At 42.3% G+C, this 23,422-nt stretch overlaps 1 protein-coding gene across 2 annotated transcripts in view; it reads right to left on the bottom strand.

Annotated features, from left to right (window-relative positions):
• Positions 1–5,458: 5,458 nt before the first annotated feature.
• The window catches only part of IL10RB (interleukin 10 receptor subunit beta), a 33,392-nt gene continuing 15,428 nt past the window's right edge, over positions 5,459–23,422 (bottom strand). Inside the window, exons 3-7 of one of the 2 annotated variants that reach the window (XM_054048347.1) lie at positions 22,762–22,916; positions 18,791–18,957; positions 16,060–16,210; positions 14,250–14,407; positions 5,459–6,835 (exon numbers count right to left, since the gene is read on the bottom strand). In XM_054048347.1, coding sequence (XP_053904322.1) covers positions 6,605–6,835; positions 14,250–14,407; positions 16,060–16,210; positions 18,791–18,957; positions 22,762–22,916 — 862 coding nt within the window. In that variant the 3' untranslated portion in view covers positions 5,459–6,604. Of the gene's footprint in view, positions 6,836–14,249; positions 14,408–16,059; positions 16,211–18,790; positions 18,958–22,761; positions 22,920–23,422 lie in introns of both variants that reach the window. The other variant, XM_054048342.1, reaches the window with a different exon arrangement.

The following is a 23,422-nucleotide window of genomic DNA, read 5'->3' as shown; positions in this document are numbered from 1 at the left end:
CCTTCACGGCCGTACCGGGCCATACGTCCCTGGTCAAACACTCCATCCAGACCGAGCCGGGAAAGGTGGTTCGAGAAACGACCCGGCCCCTGCCCTATCGGATGCGGGGTGCGGTCGAGGAGGAAGTAAGAGCCATGCTGGCTCTGGGCGTCATCGAACCGTCGCAGAGCGAGTGGCGTAGTCCGGTGGTCCTGGTGCCCAAACCGGACGGTACCCGCCGCTTCTGCATTGACTTTCGGAGGGTAAACGCCATCTCGCGCTTCGACGCCTACCCGATGCCCCGTGTAGACGAGTTACTGGGCCGCCTGGGGGAGGCCCAGTATATCACCACTTTGGATCTTAGCAAAGGCTACTGGCAGATCCCCCTCGAGGAGACCTCAAAAGAGAAGACCGCCTTTGCCACTCCAACGGGGCTGTACCAATTCACACGGATGCCATTCGGTCTCCATGGAGCCCCAGCCACCTTCCAGCGGCTGATGGACAAACTTCTGCAGCCCCATCAGGACTATGCGGCGGCGTACATAGACGACGTGGTCATCTATAGCCGCGGCTGGGAGGATCATCTGCCCCGGGTTGCGGCGGTCCTAAGGTCCCTAAGACAGGCGGGCCTGACCGCCAACCCCAAAAAGTGCCGGATTGCCTGGCAAGAGACCAACTATCTCGGCTATACCGTCGGGGGCGGACGGGTCAAGCCCCTTGTCGGGAAAGTCCAGGCCCTCCTGGACTGTCCCACCCCATCGACCAAACGGCACGTTCGGCAGTTCCTGGGCCTCGTCGGGTATTACAGACGGTTCATCCCCCAGTTCGCGACCATCGCAGCACCCTTAACTGGGCTTCTGACGAAGGACAGCCCCCGGCAGGTACGATGGTCCCCCGAGTGTGAAGCGGCCTTCCGGACACTGCAGAAGTGCCTCTGCCAGGAACCGGTTCTCTATAGCCCAGACTTTAAACGCCCATTCATCCTGCAGACGGACGCCTCTGGCGTAGGATTAGGGGCAGTCCTGTCCCAAGAAGTGGAGGGAAAGGACCACCCCGTAGTATATCTCAGCCGGAAGCTGTTCCCCCGTGAGAGGAATTACGCCGTGGTAGAAAAAGAGGCCCTCGCGGTGAAGTGGGCCTGCGATGCCCTGCGCTTCTACCTCCTCGGGGCCCCGTTCACCCTCGTCACAGACCACGCCCCCCTCCGGTGGCTAATGCGGATGAAAGATAATAATGCCCGCATTATGCGGTGGTACCTCGCTTTACAACCCTACGCATTTACGGTCCAGCATCGAGCTGGTAAGGACCATACGAATGCGGACTTCCTATCCCGCATAGGGGAGATGGGAGGACCTGGCCCCGACAGGCGGGAGCCAGTCTTAAGGGGGGGGGTGTGTAGTGAGTCGGTGTGGCTCCCCTCCTGTCCAGAAGAGGGAGCCCACGTGCCGGCACCAGAGTGGGTGGGACCACCACCGCCTGTCCCCGCCCCCCGGAAGTCAAGGGGCGGGACAGGAAGTATAAAGGCCGGCCGCCAGAGCTCAGTTGGAGCCCAGCCACCGCAGGGAGCAGACGTGCGGCCGGGAGCTCCTGCCCAGGAGACCGTTGAAGACCGGGGCTTGGACCCTGGCTGGCCTGAGCTACCCCGGGCCCGCTACGAAGAGGAGCCGCCGGAGCCCGCTCACGCCCGCCACTGGGAGAACCCCTGGGAACCGGACCCCACTAACCCTGAGGGTGAGACTGGACCCGAACCCCTCCGCCCCTGCTGCTACCCAGAGGAGCCGCCTGGGGACCGTTGGCCTGACTTCCCGGCAGAGCTACCGGACCTGCCACCGAGCCCCGGCCCAGAGGAGCCCATGCAGGTGGACTGGCCTGAGCCCGGCGCGACGAGCGAGGTAGGATCTGAGGGGGATCACGGAAGTGGCCCGGGGATAGCCGACCCCGGTCCGGCTGCAACTGAATGTGAGCCTATGTCAGTGTGTTGCGGTCTGGATACCCCACTGACCAACAGCGGCAGCAACCGCTGTTAGGGCCCCGGGCTGGAACGCAGTGGAGTGGGTGGGCCTGCGTTCCCCCCTGCCACCCCCACTCACGGGTGGCAGGCATCCCCCTCACCCGACACTCGGCTACAGCAAGCCTAGGCGTGCCTTGCCTGGGCTTTGAACTCTTTGCTCGCTCAGTCCCTGCAGTCAAGGGCCTGAGCTTTAACTGTGGCTGCTCCGACTCTGCACTAAAGAGCCGGAGTTCCGGGACTAACTGACTACTTGTTCCCACAGCAGTGAGTCGGTGTGGCTCCCCTCCTGTCCAGAAGGGTCGAGCCCCGGCTAGGACCTACTACACCCACCTTTAGAGGAACGTGTAGGGAGAGGGTGAGTGGCGATGCCAGCCCCACACAGGTGGAGGGGAGGAGGGCTAGCCCCACGTGGTGTCTGCTTTTCTGTTTGGGAACAATGGTCACCCTACCTCAAGAGGTCATCTAGTCCAGTCCCCTGCACTCAAGGCAAGACTATGCAATAACTAGACCATCCCTGACAGGTGTCTGTCTAACCTGTTACTAAAAATCTCCAGTGACAGAGATTCCACATCCTCCCTAGGCCATTTGTTCCAGTGCTTAACCACCCTGTCAGTTAGAAAGTTTTCCTAATGTCCAACCTAAACCTCCCTTGCTGCAATTTAAGCCCATTACTTCTTGTCCTGTTCTCAGATGTTAAGGACAACAATTTTTCTCCCTCCTCCTTGTACTTTTATGTACTTGAAGACTTTTATCATGATCCCTCTCAGTCTTCATTCTCCAGACTAAACAAACTCATTTTTTTTCAATCTTACTTCATAGGTCATGTTTTCTAGACCTTTAATCATTTTTGTTGCTCTTCTCTGGAGTTTCTCCAATTTGTCCAGATCTTTCCTGAGATGTGGCACCCAGAACAGGCCACAATACTTCAGCTGAGACCGTATCAGCACAGATCCTCCCCAGATCCCTTTCTGCTGTATTCCTTCCTATGCAGTCATTGCCCATTTTGTATGTGTGCAACTGATTGTTCCTTCCTAAATGGAGTACTTTGAATTTGTCCTTATTGAGTTTAATCCTATTTATTTTAGACCATTTCTCCAGTTTGTCCAGATCATTTTGAATTTTAATCCTATCCTCCAAAGCACTTGCTACCCCTCCTCCCCCAGCTTGGTATTATCTGCAAACTTTGTAAGTGAACTCTCTATGCCATTATCTAAATCATTGATGAAGATATTGAACAGAACCAGACCCAGAACTGATTCCTGCAGAATCCCACTCAATATGCCCTTCCAGCTTGACTGTGAACCACTGATAACTACTCTCTGGGAATGGTTTTCCAACCAGTTATGCACCCACCTTATAGTAGCTCCATCTAGATTGAATTTCCCTAGTTTGTTTATGAGAAAGTCATGCGAGATAGTGTCAAAAGTCTTACTAAAAACCAAGATATACCACATCTAATACTTCCTCCCTATCCACAAGGCTTGTTATCCTGTCAAAGAAAGCTATCAGGTTGGTTTGACATGATTTGTTCTTGACAAATCCATGCTGACTGTTACTTATCACCTTATTATCTTCTAGGTGTTTGTAAATTGATTGCTTAATTATTTACTCCATTATCTTTCCAGGTATTGAAGATAAGCTGACTGATCTGTAATTCTCCGGGTAGCCCTTATTCCCTTTTAATAGATTGGCACTATATTTGCCTTTTTCCAGTCTTCCGGAATCTCTCCTGTCTTCCATGACTTTTGGAAGATAATCACTGATGGCTCAGATATCTCTTCAGTCAGCTTCTTGAGAAGTCTAGGATGTATTTCATCAGGCCCAGCTGACTTGAAGACATCTAACTTGTCTAAGTAATTTTTAACTTGTTCTTTCCCTATTTTAGCCTCTGATCCTAATTCACTTTCACTGGCATTCACTATGTTAGATGTCCAATCATTACTAACTTTTTTGGTGAAAACTGAAACAAAAAAGTCATTTAACACTTTTGCCATGTCCACATTTTTTGTTATTGTTTTCTCCCCTCATTGAGTAATGAGCCTATCCTGTCTGTGGTCTTCCTATTGCTTCTAATGTATTTGTAGAATGTTTTCTTGTTACCCTTTATGTCTCTTGTTAGTTCAATCTCATTTTGTGCCCTGGCCTTTCTTATTTTGTCCCTACATACTTATGCGGTTTATATTCATCCTCTGTAATTTCACCTAATTTCCACTTTTTTGGGACTCTCTTTTGAGTATCAGATCATTGAAGATCTCCTGGTGAAGACAGGGCGATCTCTTGCCATACTTCCTATCTTTCCTATGCAGTAGGATAGTTGGGAACTTTCCTATGCAGTGGGATAATCAGGAACTCCTCTCCTTAATCAGCCCCCTTGCTCAGCATAATTGATTAAACAGTGACCAGAATGCTAGTTCTGTTGCTTCCCAGTATTTTGTCACAGTCCTCCACTATACAATTTACTGCTTGCTGTGGTCTAAAGCACAGGTTATCAACCTTTTTCTTTCTTAGCCCCACCCCTCCCCCCAAACATGCTATAAAAACTCCATGGCCCACCTGTGTCTCAACAACTGGTTTTCTGCATATAAAAACCAGGGCTGGCATTAGGGGATAGCAAGCTGGACAATTGCCTGGGGCCTCATGCCACAGGGACCCCTGCAAAGCTACATTGCTCAGGCTTCAGCCCCAAGTGGCGGAACTCAGGGCTGTGGGCTTCAGCCCTATGCAGGGGGCTTCAGCTTTCTATCCTGGGCCTCAGCAAGTATAATGCTGGCCCTGCTTGGCAGCCCCCCTGAAACCTGTTCACAGTCCCCTAGAGGGCCCTGGACCCCTGGTTGAGAACCACTGGTCTAAAAAATGGCTGTGGATTTCTTATCCTCCAGGGATTGTTGCAAGACTTGTATATTTTTCTGGGCCTTTCCTGGCTAGGCTGGGCTGTGAGTGTGGTGTTCAAAGTATTATTATTTTTTAATAAATATTGCACGGCTCCTTTTTATATATTGAAAAGTAAACAGTGAAAATAGATCTCTCTTCCTTTTAAATTACTGCTGCAGGTAGGCACCAGTCAACAGAACTAAAAAACTGCTGCCATTGGAGACAACGTCAAACAAATCCCGTCTATCAACAAGCTATCTCCCTCCAACCTCCTGAAATCAGTTTAGCTGAAGGAGTAGTGTGAAAGCAGGGAAAAGAGAGAGGGGCTACAACAGTGCGTAATAGTTCCATGTGACTTTCTTCCTTGCTAGCTGTAGAAAGTTGACTCTTTCATAATGAGTACAGTGAATATTGCATGAATCAGACACTTTTGTAACTATAGATTTGATGCAAAAGTGTCCCTGCAACAAAATGCCTTTCTTTAATGATAATGTCTCTTACCTTCCTTCTCAATATTTTGTCCATTAATATTTTAAAAAGAGACAAAGAAAAAAATTTCCAATAATACATTTGTATATTAAGCATACTATCATGTGATATGTTGAAGAAATATCAATTTTCTTTATTTTTTGTGTATTCTTTCTGAATTAGTTCTCTAAAAGATAAAAATTTATCCTATCCCTATAATAAAAACAAAAATTAGGGCAATGAATTTTGTCACCCACATAACAAATTATGTTTTATACATAATATACTCATTGCAATCCATTTTTGCTGAGGAAAAATTTGACATTTTGCAGAAATATAATACAGTATGTTCAGATAACTTTGCAGCACTTGAAAGATTTGTTTCTATTAAAGTAAGAGCAAACTATATGCCCAATATTATTTTTCTTAGCCCATGCAGCAACTGTCCTCTTTTTATGTACACAGCAACATAGCCTAGCTGCTGACCGTTTCTGAACTGACTATTAATTAAGTTATATGGTCTAGCAGATTCATGGAGGCGAGTGTGATATTTAGCCCCGTTTCCTGGAAAGTCTTTCCAGTGACTTCAGTGATTTTGGGTTAGGCTCAATGTGACTTGCTATAAGAACTAGGGGCAGATCCTTAAAGGGTGTAAACTGTCATAGCTCCATTGCCCCACTGTAAGCCTATGATGAAGTATGGCCCATAAGTAATTTCTCACATTTAAAACATATTGAAATTGTTTGCTACTATTTTATTAAAGTGGTACCTATCAAGAAAAACTTCATAATTTTAGTGTCATGTATAAATCAAATATAAAATATTATTCTACTCACTATTAGTCAGATTTTAAGCCAACCACTGAAACAAAATACAAAGATTTTCATACTAAAATCAGTTAAATCTCAAAGTTTTCTTGGAAAGGAAAAGTTTCCTTTGAAAACTATGCTGTGCTGTTCATAATTCTGATTAACTTTAATAATATTCAATAAAATAAAAATAAAGAATTATATATTTAATACTTACTTTACAAGAAGCACCATATTATAGTGCAATATAATTAGTGCCACAGGTTATAAATAAGTCATTAAAAATGAGTGGCTAAAAATTGCATCCCACTTCAGGACTCATTTATAATAATGTTTCTCAGAGTTGAAAAATAAATATAATTGACGAAATTCTCTTTAGACATTTTAAATCTGGAATTTTATCAAGTGCTTGCTACTGCATTCTCAATATAAAGTCATATTTAATTGTCTGTTTGGGTATTTGTTTTCAGCCTGAATCAGGTATAAAGACTGAACTTGATCCCTTTTCAAAAGCTGAAACTTTTTCTGCAATAGAAATCTCTTCTTGGGAGTCCTGAAGCTGCTCCTTTCTGTTGCTTGTCTCATCGCTACAGTTTTCAGATTCTTCTGAAATGACAGTTAACTTGTCAAAGGAGTGATCCTCTTCTGGTAAGCGTGGCGAAAGAAATTGTGAACTGTAGGAAGGCTTGCTCAAAAACTGGAAGGAAAGAGGGGAAAGAAGAATCAAACTCTGCTTGTTCCTCTTTTCCAGCATCAGCATCAGTTAGTTTTCTCAGCAGTCTTTAAAGACCTTGCAGTGGTGACTCACTGTCTTAGGCCTCATCTACACTAGAAAAGGTCTAGCTATGCTGGCAAACCCTCCTAGACACAGCTTATACTGGTAAAAGAGTGCTTTCATCTATATGGCTTATACCAGTTCCCTGAATGAAATATGCTATACCAGCAAAAGGACTTTTTTGCAAGTATAACTGCATCTGTGCTAGAGCTTTTGCTGGTATAATTTTGGTGGTTGGGGATAGAGGCAAATAATCCCACCCCTGACCATAAGAGCTATGCCACCAAAAATTTTAAGTGTAGACCACTTTAAAGTGTATCTGTTAATTTTTACTCGCTATTCAACATGCATTGGACAACCTCTCCTCCAATGTGACCTAATCAGATTCTCTTTAATCTTGCTATTGATACACAACAATGCTCATTCAAGAAGCAATGGGTACTCCAATGCACTGAAAGAATTCTCTCTGGATTACCACCACAGTAACAAAATATAGAAATGATTATTACCACTTTTAATATATCCTCATAAAAAATTCTGACAGAATCTATTTCAAAGCGAATCACATTGATTCTGAATTATTATCACATGAGGGTTAAATGCAGTGCAGAGCCATACCAACATTTTTCCTTTAAGTAATTTTTTAACATTTGTGAGAACTGTACGATGATAACAAAAGAAAAATGTTGTCTGTCCTATTAACCTCTCTGGAGTTTCCAGCACAAATTTATTTGACTTTTAAATCATGGGCATAATTGGGGGCTAAGAGGGGGGTGCTGCCCCCCAAAACTGTAAGCCTCAGGCAGGCGTGGAATCCCCCCGCCCTGTCCCAGGCGTGGCCCATTGGCCTGACTGGAGCTACCCCCCCGCATATAGGCCTATATTTTAAATTAACATAATCTAGGCAACTACTATTTTGCTGATCTCTCAAACTGTTGCTCAAACAGTTTGCAAAAACAAATACCATCTACAGAAATGTGGTTGATTAGAATAAAATAATTAAGACAAATAGAACTATTTACTGTGTGTATTAGGCTATTGTGACAGAATGTACCTGTGCTCATACCCTACACACTATTGTAATGATCTTTGTGCAAACTATGCCTTGTGAGGTATAATTTAAAAACTCATAGTTTGCTGATCAAAAATATCACAGCAAAATGCATGTAGCAACATTCTATGTGAAGTTATAAACATAAGATGAGAGATCATGACTAAAATGTATGTTTTCCAGAGAAGTCTGAGGAGTGGCCAAACGAGTTCCTCAGAGACAAAGGGCAAGTAGACGCCTCAGTCAGGTGTAAACAAAGCTGATGGATCATTACTTGCTAAGTGGCCATTCTTTGGCAGGAAAGGGGACAGGAGCAAAAAAATCTACATCTTAGCAAAGAAACAACATGGAGTTCCCTTTCTCGCAGACTACCTGTCTCCTTACTCCCAGCTGGAAATTCTTCTCAAAGGGGGGATAGGACTATAAAAAGAAGGGGTAGATACCCCAAATGGCCCCCTTCCTCTCTCTCTTTCTGACCATCGATTCACTGCACCAGGGGGGACAAAGGAAGCAGCCCTTGAACTGGAGAAGGGTCCTGACCTAAGAGGTTTGCTCAAGAGGATTACTGAAAGCATGTGATGAGAAAACCTTGCTTTGAATTTAAGAGTTAAGTTAGGCACCAGTTGCATTTTATCTTTATTTTTCTTGTAACCATTTCTGACTTTCATGCCTCATTGCTTGTACTCACTTAAAATCTCTCTTTGTAGTTAACAAACGTGTTTTGTTTTATCTAATCCAGTGTGTTTAAATTGAAGTGTCTGGGGAACTCCATTTCGGGTAACAAGATGTGTGCATATCATTTCTAGTAATAAAATTATGGACTTTATATAAACTTGCATTGTCCAGGAGAGGGCTGGGCGGTACAGGACATACATTTCTGAGCGAGAATCTAATACTGGGGGTGTTTTGGGACACCCTTCAGTATAGCCAAGGCTGGTAAGAGCCAAGGTGTGTCTGGCTGACTGCAGCACACACACACACAGACACAGCTGGGAGTGACTTTCATGCTGGCGGCTGTTTGTGAGCAGTCCAGGCTAGAGGCTACAGCCGCAAAGCACTATAAAGGGCACCCCAGGTTAGAGAGCAGGGGTCCTTAGTGTGTCTTGTATCCTGGGTATGTCACAGCTATGTGTACACTTAAACCACTGGAGAGGCACAGTTGCAGCTGTGCTGCTGTAGTGCTTCAGTGTAGATACTCACTAGTGACAGGAGGCGTTCTCTCATTGCTGTACTTAATCCACTTCCCTGAGAGGTGGTAGCGCTGTCTATGCTGGGGGTTAGGTTGGTCTCACTGTGTCGCTCATGGGGTTGGATTTTTCACACCCCTGAGTGAGGTAGCTGGGTCGACCTAACTTTTTAACGTAGACCTGCCCTAAGTATAGACATAGCCTAAACAATAGAAGTCTGAAGAGAGACTCAAACAATAGACCTTAGAGGTGTGAATTGCCCCGTTCAGCTCAGGGAGGTGTTAAATTAGAAGTCCAGTAAAGATGATTTAAATGTCAACATTACTTTCTCAAGTAAAGGAGAGGGAGGGAGGATCACAGATCTATACAATTTAGTGTGAGTGATGTCTCATCTTGACGCCACCAGTGGGTGGGATTTGGGAGATATAACAATTCCCCTCCACACCCCCCCCAATCAAGAGGGAGCAATTCACATGGGCAGAGTTTATTTGGGTGTGATGCTTAGTAGAGTACCACCTCCTTCCCCCGCGCAATCTGACCCGTCTGCTACTCTCCCTTAATACTTAAAGAGTTTCAGAGATATCTGACACCTTCATATAAACAACAGAGCAGTGAATGTTACTCATTTTTGTCAGGGAACATGACCAGCTTTCTGTTGAGTAGAGAGCAGTTTGAATGAGTTACACGGTATGAGAATCTGCATGAAAAAAATGGAGGTTACACAGAATATTATGGAAATTAAGCAAATCATCTTACGTTATTGCTGCACTGTTCTTATGTCCTTCATTTTGGCTTATTTAACCCTCAACTGGAGTTCTAAAATGAAACATTGGAGGTAGTTCTCAATGGTTTCCCTCCCCCAACCCCCAAAGTAAAATAAAATAATAATTACATGACCCCTCCCAAACTCTGAGTTTTAGGATGCATATTGTTATATTTTCCTACAAACATCTAGCACAATCAAAATTTTAAGGGTCTTCTCTTCACAAAATACATATCTAACCTCCTTTAACTTTAAGGGGCATTGTGTGTATACTGAGAGAAGAAAAGATCACCTAAAATGGAAGTATGTATTTCTTCTAAATATTCACAGATTTCTTACACATACTTGCACTGAACATGGGTATTTTCAGCTCACAAAGGGACAAGGCCCTCCTCCACGCTGGGACACATATTCCACGTTAACTTGTTTTTAAAAATGAAGTGACCAGGGAGCAGATGAGGCAAAACGTGATTACAAACTTCTTAGAAACATAAAGCACTACTTAAACATATGTTTCCTCCCTTCATTCTGGACACTCTAAATCAGTGGTTTTCAACCTGTGGTCTGTGGACCTCTTGGATTCTGCAGACTATGGCTAAGGAGACTGCAAAAGGTGACTACAAAAATAAAGTTTCAGATCGCAGAAAAGGCATTCTGTTTTTCTGATCAATTGAAATTAGCTGAATAACCCCACCTTCAGTCAAAACCCAGAAGTGCTGTCGTTACCACCGAAGCCCAGTTTAGCACCCTTTCTCACACTGTGTCAAATGCTGTGCCAAGCATGTGCAACATTTATAGCTGAATTCTGTACAGTCAGTTTTCAGTCTAAGACTTCTATGGTAGGGGTCTACAGACCACAAGTTGAATTTCCAAAGGGGTCTGCACCTTAATTCGAAAATTTTTAGGGGTCTGCAAACGTTTTAACAAATAGGGAGGAACTCGTTGAGAATTTGAAAGTAGAAGGCAGCCTGGGTGAAAGTGATCATGAAATCATAGAGTTTACAATTCTAAGGAAGGGTAGAAGGGAGAACAGCAAAATAGAGACAATGGATTTCAGGAAGGCAGATTTTGGTAAGCTCAGAGAGCTGATAGGTAAGGTCCCATGGGAATCAAGACTGAGGGGAAAAACAACTGAGGAGAGTTGGCAGTTTTTCAAAGGGACACTATTAAGGGCCCAAAAGCAAGCTATTCCGCTGGTTAGGAAAGATAGAAAATGTGGCAAAAGACCACCTTGGCTTAACCACGAGATCTTGCATGATCTAAAAAATAAAAAGGAGTCATATAAAAAATGGAAACTAGGACAGATTACAAAGGATGAATATAGGCAAACAACACAGGAATGCAGGGGCAAGATTAGAAAGGCAAAGGCACAAAATGAGCTCAAACTAGCTACAGGAATAAAGGGAAACAAGAAGACTTTTTATCAATACATTAGAAGCAAGAGGAAGACCAAAGACAGGGTAGGCCCACTGCTTAGTGAAGAGGGAGAAAAAGTATCAGGAAACTTGGAAATGGCAGAGATGCTTAATGACTTCTTTGTTTCGGTCTTCACCGACAAGTCTGAAGGAATGCCTAATATAGTGAATGCTAATGGGAAGGGGGTAGGTTTAGAAGATAAAATAAAAAAAGAACAAGTTAAAAATCACTTAGAAAAGTTAGATGCCTGCAAGTCACCAGGGCCTGATGAAATGCATCCTAGAATACTCAAGGAGCTAATAGAGGAGGTATCTGAGCCTCTAGCTATTGTCTTTGGAAAATCATGGGAGACGGGAGAGATCCCAGAAGCCTGGAAAAGGGTAAATATAGTGCCCATCTATAAAAAGGGAAATAAAAATAACCCAGGAAATTACAGACCAGTTAGTTTAACTTCTGTGCCAGGGAAGATAATGGAGCAAGTAATTAAGGAAATCATCTGCAAACACTTGGAAGGTGGTAAGGTGATAGGGAACAGCCAGCATGGATTTGTGAAGAACAAATCATGTCAAACCAATCTGATAGCTTTCTTCGATAGGATAACGAGCCTTGTGGATAAGGGTGAAGCTGTGGATGTGGTATACCTAGACTTTAGTAAGGCATTTGATATGGTCTCGCATGATATTCTTATCAATAAACTAGGCAAATACAATTTAGATGGGGCTACTATAAGGTGGGTGCATAACTGGCTGGATAACCATACTCAGAGAGTTGTTATTAATGGTTCCCAATCCTGCTGGAAAGGCATAACGAGTGGGGTACCGCAGGGGTCTGTTTTGGGACCGGATCCGTTCAATATCTTCATCAACGACTTAGATATTGGCATAGAAAGTACGCTTATTAAGTTTGCGGATGATACCAAACTGGGAGGGATTGCAACTGCTTTGGAGGACAGGGTCATAATTCAAAATGATCTGGACAAATTGGAGAAATGGTCTGAGGTAAACAGGATGAAGTTTAACAAAGACAAATGCAAAGTGCTCCACTTAGGAAGAAAAAATCAGTTTCACACATACAGAATGGGAAGAGACTGTCTAGGAAGGAGTACGGCAGAAAGGGATCTAGGGCTTACAGTGGACCACAAGCTAAATATGAGTCAGTGTGATGCTGTTGCAAAAAAAGCAAACATGATTCTGGGATGTATTAACAGGTGTGTTGTGAGCAAGACACGAGAAGTCATTCTTCCGCTCTACTCTGCTCTGGTTAGGCCTCAGCTGGAGTATTGTGTCCAGTTCTGGGCACCGCATTTTAAAAAAGATGTGGAGAAATTGGACCCCCAAAAAAAAAAAAAAAAACCCCTACAAAAGATGAGCCTGGGAGCTTAAATTCATAACTTTGATAGATACTAAAAATCAGGGACTGAGTAGAGATGGGATTTATGGTTTATTAAAATAATATATAACCCACTAACAACCCCTCCAACTGCCCTTCCTCCCTTCTTTCTTTCCCTCATCACTGCAGGCGGGTTAACGGGCCACCTCACCTTGAACAGTCCCTTGAAATGTGTGTCTTACGCTAGACAATCTGTTCCACCTTGTATTTAGCTCTGACACAGAGTATATTCCCCAGACCCGAAGAAAACCTTTGTGAAGCTCGAAAGCTTATCTCTCTCACCAACAGAAATTGGTCCAATAAAAGATATTGCCTCACCCACCGTGTCTCAGTGATATGGCTGAGCTGTTGAATGCTTCCTTTACAGTATTCTGTTACAACATACCAGATGGGCAAGATTTCATCATTTACTAAAGAGTAACACCACTCTTACTCATGCTGAGCAGTGCCACAGAAATCAACAGAAACAGACGATGGAGCAAGGTACTCGGTTATGTCATGCTAACGTAGTATATGCTGGCATAGCCCCCTAGATGCAGCATACACTGACAAAAGGAGTTCTACCAGTATAAGAAAACCACATCCCCAAACAAGGTGAGTTATGCTGTTAGAAGCCCTGTTCAGTCAGCACAGTTGCATTTACATGGGGGGAGGATTGTCAGCATAGCTATGTCACTATGGGATGTGGTTTTGTCATACCCCTGACCTACTTAGCTATGTCAGTATAAATTTAAAGTGTAGCCCAGTCCCTATGCAGTGTGGGAGAAAGTTGTGGAATGAAGCCAACTGAATGCTGAATTGGCTCAAGTCACATTACGTCACTATTTACACTCACTTAAACTACTGCTCAGTTTGGTCCAAAGTCTTTGGCAGCAGATTAATCAACTTTTGCAGTTGATTAAGGGTTAGAAATGACAGTCAACCACACAAGCAGTTTATGACAAGTGAACTAAAGTAACCAAAGGTGACATAGCTTAAACAGATCATACCATATAGCTGCTAAGACTCATATCTATTATTTTGCAACATATATACTACCCCTGGGTTCTTTTAGCCTGTGTGCCTAATAACCACCATTACCCCATACATTCACTTCAGGCAAAACCCATGTAACACTAACACAGCTAGTTAACTATCCAGGTGCATGTGTAAGAATGAGGAACTGCTGTCAGAAGGTTCACATGCAAGAGTTGCAAGCTTTTCAGGAGTCTTTGACAGACAAGAGGCTCTCCTGGAAGGCTTACTTAATTATTTTATGTAGAATCAGGACCGGCTCCAGGTTTTTTGCTGCCACAAGCAGCGCAAAAAAAAAAAAAGCCGCGATCGCGATCTGCAGCTCTACCGCCGCCGCTTCAGTCTTCAGCGGCAATTTGGCGGCAGGTCCTTCCCTCCGGGAAGGGAGTGAGGGACCCGCTGCTGAATTGCTGCCGAAGAGACGGACGTGCCGCCCCTCACCGTTAGCCGCCCCAAGTACCTGCTTGCTGGGCTGGTGCCTGGAGCCGGCCCTGTGTAGAATACAAATAGACAAACCTCCTTCAGATGTTGTGGAAAAGAATAAGTAGGGCAGAAGACATATCTGGCCTGTCGATATATATATGAAAAGATGAAGAAACAGGCAGGAACTGATACTAGAACAACCAACATTGATCCTACAAGAACAGTGAGAATTATCCACACTGGAGTTACACCTGCAAGAGACAAGACGAGAAATTCTTCTTTATTAACCTGATTCTTCTTTATAATTATTTTGAATATACAATTTTCAGAATTTAATTCTCGTAAGTGAATAAAAAAAAATTTCCTCCACTTTTTCGTATTAGCAACTATTTTGGAGAATGAACAAATACATATTTTTGTTCCCAAAAGGAAGAATATCTCAACTTTGTTTTTACTTCAACCACTCATGACATTCTCACTAGATAAGTTTGACCTATGGCCATGATATGTAAACATTTACAGAAAGAAAAAAATTCTAGGTAAATGGGGGAAGAGGCAAAGCAAGGTAACAACATGTAAAGTCCCAGTATACTTATTCCTGGATGCTTCAAACCAGAGCACTGAATTCTGTTTCTCGCTAAAGGAAACATGAAATAATGGTAACAAAAATGACAACTAATTTGGAGGTGGGGGTAGTCCAAAATTCCTTAACTTCCAAAATATTGTGTCTTCTAAAGCCTGGTTTCATGCACGGGATTGTCACGGCATGTGATACGAATAAAGATTGATCGAGGTATCACTTTAAAGCTGTCTATGATTGTTAAGCAGCTGCTTACTAATTAGTCTGGGACTGCACTTTTCCTTTTAAATGGAAACACAAAGCTCTCTTCTAAGAGGAGGCCACCTGACTGATGGATAGCTATTGAGGTGGAGTGGTTGGAAATTGGAGTGTTCAGCCAGTTTCCACTGTCAGGTTAGTGCTATAAAAAATTAAAGACTGGAATACTGATTACCCATTGCAGATGTTACATTGGAGAATTTTTTATGATTGGCACTTACTGGTATAGTTGCATAAACAACTAATTTCTTTGTTTAAATATTTTATTTTTATATTGAGAGTTCATAATAATGGTAGTTTTGGATTGCACCAGGAGAAAAACACCTTGGGTAAAATCTTAGTCCCATTGGAGACAATGGCAAAACTTCCATTGACTTCAGTGGGACCAGGATTTCACTCCTTTGGAAGATGTACCTTGACTAATAAATTACATGCTTTTTGTAACCATGAAGAAAACTGATTATCTGGCATGCTTGCCTAGTTAAAGATTTTAAACATGAGAACAGAAAAAGAAAGCATGACTGAGCTCTATCCATTAAAAAAAAAATATTTCAGCAATGTAATTCTGTTACAAAATGTAAACAGAATCAGACTTTGCAATGCAGGGCCAAATTCTACTCTCCACTAGGCCAGTGGAAGCCAAAGGGTTCACAAACAAACGTAAATTGGCTTATGGGTAGATGACGTTTACGCCTGTGCAGAAGGGCCAGCACAAGGCCTATGCACCACTTAAATTGCACTTAAATCTTGCTTTGAAGGGCTTTAGGGATGGACGTGCCTCATATGGTTCTCTGCATGGGAGTACATTTAATCTGTTGTGTATCTTATTATTTGTAGTTATAAGAGACTGAATTAAAGCTCTCCTTTTTTCTGGCATGAAGGTTTCAATTTTTTTTTGCAAATTAGAGATACACTTGGATATCACAATGAACAATATGGAAGTATCAAAACATTTCTGAAGGTTTACATGCATGCTTTTGTTTCTTTTACGTCAATCAATGAGTGTCTTACAATGTTTCATAATTACTCAACATGTTTATAATATACTGGTGCATTAGCTATTACCATTATCAGTTGTCCTATCACAGAACTCTTCACTCAGTTTTCCTGTTTTGTTCCATTCAGGAATAACTGCTTGAACTTGAAGGCAATATATTGTCCAAGGGTCCAAATCAGATAATATTTCTGAGTTATATTTAGTATCTGTGGTTATAACCTATATCAAAGAAGAATACAGAACATTCAAAAGCAAATTCAAGTTCCAATAAATTAACAAATTACAGCACTAGTTTCTAATTAGAACTCCATTTAGTAGTCTTTGCATTTGTAGCTGCACTATGGATTGGATTTACACAATATCTAGTTCCTGAAAAAGTGAAAGTTTAAAATATCAGCTGTTAAAACGGTTTTGTAGTTTTCTGTATTACTTACTTGACAAGAATCCAAGAAAAGTTTCCTTTTAAGAATTACTTAAAAAGGACACTACAAATATTAAAATTAATCATCTGTCTTCAAATTGCTTTTTCTATTTTAGAACATCCTATTGATGGTGAAAATAATCACCTTCCAAAACAAGAGCTGTAACAGTGTTGAAATCCTAGCTCCTAAGCTGGTTGACCCAACAACAGGAAGTGGGCTCTAAGTTTCTTGTGATCAGACTCCTTCCACTATGTCATAAAATAATTTTTCAAGAGACACACTGTAACAGAAAGAGGGACTCTAAAGCTATTATATAAATGTGCACAGAATTCTAAGTAGCAGTATTTTAAAAAAATCATGCAACTAACAAAACCAAACAAGTATTCATGCAACACGCTCTGTTTAGGGTTACATATGAAGACCACTCATACTTTAGCTAATGTAGAATGTGGCACACTGCCTACTTAAAACAGCTGATCAATGTAAGTACTTTGTGTGTGATTGTTCACAGCACAGACTTTTTATCTTCTTCTGGGTATGTTTAATGGTGTTGGTCTTAAGAGTATAAATCCTTATATGGTTAAGGACAGGGCCGGCTCCAGGCACCAGCTGAGGAAGCTGGTGCTTGGGGCAGCAGATTGTTTGAGGCGGCATTCTGCCCAATCCTAGGGCAGCACGGCTGGGTTTTTTTTTGTGTTCCGCTCCGGTTGCTCTGTAGGGGGCAGCGGCGCGGAGAACCAGAGCGCCCTGCAGGGCAGTCCTCTTCCTTCCCTCCCCACCGACCGGAGTGGAGCCCTCGTGGCAGGAGGCGGCGCAGCAGAAGGGGCTGCGTGGCAGTGCCCCTGCTGTAGCCCTGGCCGCCCCCTTCTCTCTCTCTCCCGCCCCTCCCTCCACCCTCCCCCAGCCGGTCCCCCTGCACTCGCACTCCGGCCACGCCGCAGTTTTTTTTTTTTTTGCTTGGAGCGTCCAAAAAGCCAGAGCCGGCCCTGGTTAAGGAGGTGATACCAAAAGAGATTGCCTCTCTCTCTATGCAACGTCACACTAGGTGACATCAGCTAAAAGTGCTGTTACTTCTAGATGTGGCTTTCAGTAAACGAGGACACATTTTTTTTGTAGGTGGGTCTTAGGAGACTTGGCTGCTGTGAGGGAATAAATATACTTGAACAAACTATCCAAGTACTAAATTTAAAAAAAAAAATCTAATGAAATCTCATTGTCTGGCACTTCTTGGAAGCCTCTTTAATCACTGAGGGAATCTCCCAGCTTTGCACTCGAGTACTGGAATCCAAGTATCCTTAGTGAAATCTCTTTTTGGGTAACTCGCTTCCTTTGGCAGTTTGCCGAAGGCTACTTGACCAGGTATGGACTCACTGACTTTCTCTACAGAAAAACACTCTCTTTTCCCCCTCTTCCTCCATTACTCGTGAGCTGGGGCTAATAAGGTGTTAGGGATAAGAAGATTCCTTTATTTCTGGAACTGCATATTAAGTACTAGACTGGGAATTGTGAAGGATACCTAATATGAATCAGAATAATAGGGGCACCAAAGTCTTCATGTATAAAAATTTCCTGTGTTGTACAGAGATCTAGTATATTCCCATTGATATTGATAGAAATTTCTGTCTTTCTTGGATCAAAAGCAACATTCTATGACACTATAATTAACCTATTATTTATAACATTTTTTCCATGCATACAGTGTGGTGGAGTCTTTGGGGCTGTGGAACATGCCCACCTCTGGGACAGAATGTCTCTCTGGCTTAGCGGAGGGTGACCATAATGGAAGTGAAAGAGTAAACAGATTATGTCTGATAACAGGGAAGATGGTAGCAGGAGAGAGACTGACCCTATGGCAGCAGCCATGTTAAGCATCCAAAATCCAGTCTTTTTTCAAGCCAGTATTGTACAATAGATCATTCTAGCAAAACTGCTTGAATCACATATGATTTGGTTGCGGAGCAGCTATTCATCATATCCCTAGATATTACCTATGTAGACACTTCTAAATTACATTTGTTTTTTTGTGCAGTATGCATGGGTACTGTTGTGAGGAGTGTGCAGTATATACCACTGAAAAAATAAAAACATTGATGCACAAAGGGAATAAACCCTCATAAGTTAATAACTATTTCTAACTATGGAAGGATAATTTATGCCTATTTAGTAGGTGGTTACTCATTCCCTCTGCCAGTTTGCTACTGAATGCAGGTTGTGACAATAATAAGTTGCTGATATCACTAACTTTCAGAGATCTTGGTTTTGCTTCAGCAATGTTATGTCTCAGAACATTATCAATATCATATTATACCTAGAAATACCTGTTCAAAGCTGCAGCTGTAAAGCAGAATTACACAATAGTCAGTTGAGCAAAAGTTACCTCTTCACTATTGCCTTTCTTCCAGTATAGCACCCTGTAAACCCAAGAGCCATAATATTTATTTAAAGGCCACACATGCGACTCTTGTACAGCGACAGGGCCTGTGAAATCTACATGCAAAGATCCAGATTCAGATTTCACTTTTACATCAGGTGGTCCAATGATTGCTAAATGAGAGGAGAAAAAAAAAAATCACAAAAATACAATCTCTCACTGTGTTCTCAGAGTGATATTTTTATATCGCATACAGCACTACACCTAATCACTATCATCATCTTATTTACTTGAAGAAAACTCTCATCTCAAAGAATCGAGGATAAATAAACTCTTCATTCACAGATGTGTCAAAGTGAATTTGTCTTTACACTTAAATAGACTATCTTCCATTGCTGTATACACTATAATAGTAGCTGTGTTGGTCCCAACCACAGAAGTTGGTCCAAGAAAAGATATTATCTCACCCACTTGTCTCATTTAAATAGAAGACACTTTTGCTGTCTGTGCCTCCTCCACTCACTAAGCCACTCAGTTCTGTCCCACCAGCTGCTTTCACGAGTGGAAGAAGTAAGAATACTAAGGAACCCACTCCCAGGGCATCTTATTGCCTGCATTTCCCCACTGAGCTGCAGCTCAGTGACGTCGGACTTCGCTGAGGAAACTTTCCGGTGAAGTGTTTTTATTGCTCTCTGCACTGCAACTCATTTGAGGAACTGCAACTCTTGAATTGCTTCTGAATTTATTATTCTTTTTTTACATCAAAGGATATATTTTTATATTTTGAAACTGGCTCCTTTTACTGTATTTTTGTTCCACTAAATAACTTAGTTTAGTGAGTACTTTAGTCCTCAGTTAGGTTGTGTCTACAATGAACTCTTTCATAAACTCTCCCAGTGTTCCACCTGTACCACTGGATGGGTGCTTCTCATTTAAACCTGTAATCAGGTTGTAAAAATGCCAATGGTCAGTTTACACTAGCACTCCAACCATTGCTACCAGTAGTGAAGTTACACCAGGGCTAGAGCATCAGTGGGAGATTTTAAGAAATAGCTCAATGTAGACAAGGCTTTGCATTTTTCCAGAAATTCAAACTAGTTATAAAAACAGTTCTGGCTGTGGCAGCCTTGGTTACACGGTAGTTCCAACTGGTTTAAAGTTATGGAAAAATTTCCCCATTGGTGACTCTGATGTTTCTAGGCTGCACCTACACATTAGGTAATTTCCCAACAACTACAACTCTGTTGGTGGTAATGCTGGTGGAAACTGTAAGATACAAATATGATACACCTGGCTAGGTGCTCTGAGCAGGATTAAACAATACTGTGGTAAAAATGACACAGTGATTAAGAGTCCTATCTACATTGCAGATTTCACCAGTGCTGCCAGGTCTTCTCCCTCAATTAGTTTTATACATACACTCTTTAGTCCAATTATAAATTGGCTTTTGAAGGTCAGTGTTGCTTAGAAGTTAACTCTTTCCTTGAAATGTGAATCAAAATCCTGTTTTCAATGCAATTCTTTATAAAACTCTGACTTGTTAATGGATTTGTTCTCTGATATGGGGGTTCATGCTAAGTACTACTGTTTCTTTTGGCTTTACCCTAACTCTCATAGTATTTGTTAAATACTTCAATTTTCTATGTTGTAATACAGCTTTTCTGTTCAGCCAGTTTTAATTCTCTCCAAGTTAAGCTTTTGAAAAAAGACAAATCCCAAAAACGTGCTCTCATTTTCCAAATTTCTTTTTCTTCCTTAAGTATTATATTTGCACTAATGTATGCAACTAATCTTCCCCTTGTAACCATTTTCAGATTTCCAATAGAGTAACTGGTAATATGTCTTTTGTCCTACTGTGAGGGATTTTTCTCAATGAATACTTTAAACTCATCAGTGCTTTGAAGTCTTTTTTAAAAAGTCCTTCAAGAGTTAGTGCATGGATATGGGAGTGAGTTTACAGAGAGATGTCCAAGTGAAGAGATCAAAGAGCAATGGCCACAACATCTTATGAATTTGGAATTTAATATGGAAAAATTATGTCATAAACACTGTTTTGATATAAACAACAATTGCATTGAGAAAATGAGACTGGAAACTTAAACTCTGAAAACCGAGGACTAGAAAGGTTAAGCTTTAAGTAAATCCAAGCCAAGCCAGAGAAGAAGAGAAAACTAAGAATTCTTTCTAGAGGTAGAGAAACCAAAGAGGCCTCTTGCATAGCTTCCCATTGACATCTGTGCAGTGGAGAAATGGAAATTTTGGGTAGTAGACAAAATTGTGCTTGCTAATGGATGAAATAATTTTGAGAATCATTGACAAAGATCCTGCTCCCCACAAACTCAGACAACAGCATGCTGCCCAAGATCTCTGCTATAAGAAAGTGTTGCAGTGCCAAGTTCCACCACCTTTCACACAAGACAGCAAACATCAAACATGGTACCTTCAAAATGATTTTTTTTTTTATTGAAGAGTAAACTTTTCCCCCCTTGAACATATCCAAATATAGGAGGAGGGTTAATTTCCCCACCCGCTTAGTGACAAGAAAGTAGCTGAACTGATTTAAATATGTAGGAAATTAGAATCCTTGGATGTAAAGCACTCTTGCTCTAAAAATTTGTATGCAATATTTTTTTAGGGGGAAAAATATATATGTGTTCAAATCCCTCAAAAGATGTCTCAGAATGGAAGAAGAGAGTCAGTGATGACCTACATATACATTTGACCTTACTACGTTTTCTGTATTCCTGGGGGAATTCTGCATTACTTCATGTGCGCATAATTAATGAGCCATGCATATTTTTAATTTTTTTTGCACAGAAAAAGGCTTCTGCCAGAAAGTTGCTGCACTTCTACCTTTTGCCTACCAGAGGGCGCTGTGGCAATAGAACAAAGCAGCAGCTTCCAGCCAGTTAGGGAAAAGAAAGAGCCTGCCTTCTTCACAGCACCTGTCAGGCCAGGACAGGAGATATGGGGAGACAGACAGCATGGGGCTGCTGGGGGGGTCAGATAGGGACTCGTAAGAGCTAGTGGGGGAAGACAGACTGGGGCAGGGACTGAATGGGAATGGAGGCGCAGGGCCACAGGGGGAAGGGAGGTGCAGGGCCACATAGGGACAGGAGGGTGGCTGGGTGGGGGAACAGAGACACATGGTGACAGGGAGAGGGGTGCAGGGACACATAGGGATGGGAGGAGTGGGTGTCCAAGTGGGGGTGGAGGGACACATGGACAGGGGGTACGATGACACATGGGGGTGCAGGGAAACTTGGGGACAGGGGCAGATGTGCCTGACTGAATGGGAGAGGCTAGGGATCAGCCAGGGTCTGCATGGGGGGAAGCTCCCTAACAATCCCTCCCTGCCCCCCCCCCCAAAAAATCTGTTCCATACTTTTCCCACCCATACCCAACAGCCCTCCAAGTTCACACCCAGGCTCCTTCCCAGCAATTACTTCCCTCTCCCTCAGCTCCTCCATTACCTCTGACTCCCCCAAGCCTTTGCACTGCTACTGAGGGGTGCAGGAAATACATTTCTGTACTGTAGTTTAAATGAATTATTACTCAGAGTTCTGTATTAATATGCCTAGTAAGGAATCTATTTGCCAAAAAACATTTCCTGAATCTTTTTTGTTGTCTATATTGTTACAGACATACTTGCTGACACGTATTTTGAAATAAATGACCAAAAATAATTGAATTCTGTTATTTTGACAAACAAAATATGCAGAATTTGAAAATATTGTAAGCAGAATGTTTAATTTTTTGGTGCAGATTTCCCCCAGGAGTATTTCTGAGAGCAACTCTCCTCTTCCCAAAAGGTATACCAAATAGGACTCGGATATTTCATACTTTACTTAAAATAATTTGTAAATTTAAAACAATCTGTATTTTAATATCACTACTTATTCAGATTAATTGCAATTTTATTTAATTAACAGTTCGCTATTAGTGAGCAAAAGTTTCCCGTGTAGGGGAAGCCTTACTGTCATCGATTGGCTTAAAGATGATGTTCACCCAGTCTGACTTTTCATTTTCTGATTCAGCCCTGACTCGCAAGGTGTAGTTTCCATATACAGGCAGAGAAGAGAAGTCACACTCCGTGATGACAATGTTCACACACACATTCCTGTTAAAAATACTACTGTATGGGAGGCAAAAGAATTGCATCTGAGTCATATATTAGGAACAGAAAACATCCTTCATTTCAGTGAAGCAGGTAAGTGGCGGTACTCACTCACCATGTATTAACATTGCTAATTACCACTCAGGCAAAACTCATTAGCTGAAAAAAAATAAGAACATTCATATATCTATCACACATACTTATATATAGGTATTAGACACTCATAACATTAGGATAGTCTATTATTACTTTATGATAAAGGTAGAGATTAAGGTGACCATTCAGCAAAAAGCACACTGTTGCTCTGACTTGGCACCCGCAAATCCTGATTGAGCAGACAGAAAATGCCTGATACCACAGCCAAGTTAAACTGAAAATTCAGGCATAGTTGAATTCTCACCTTTCTACAAATGGTCCTTTGGATAGGCCTTACACTATCCTAATCTTTCATTATATGCCCAGGTCTTGAATGGGTACTAGTTAATATGTGGAATGTTACGTCTGTTTTGTACTTAGAGCCC

Source organism: Malaclemys terrapin, chromosome 1 (genome assembly GCF_027887155.1).
Source record: "Malaclemys terrapin pileata isolate rMalTer1 chromosome 1, rMalTer1.hap1, whole genome shotgun sequence".
NCBI classification, from domain to species: domain Eukaryota; kingdom Metazoa; phylum Chordata; order Testudines; family Emydidae; genus Malaclemys; species Malaclemys terrapin.
Note: the sequence above shows the minus strand (reverse complement) of the source record. Positions and strands in the feature narration are given on the sequence as shown.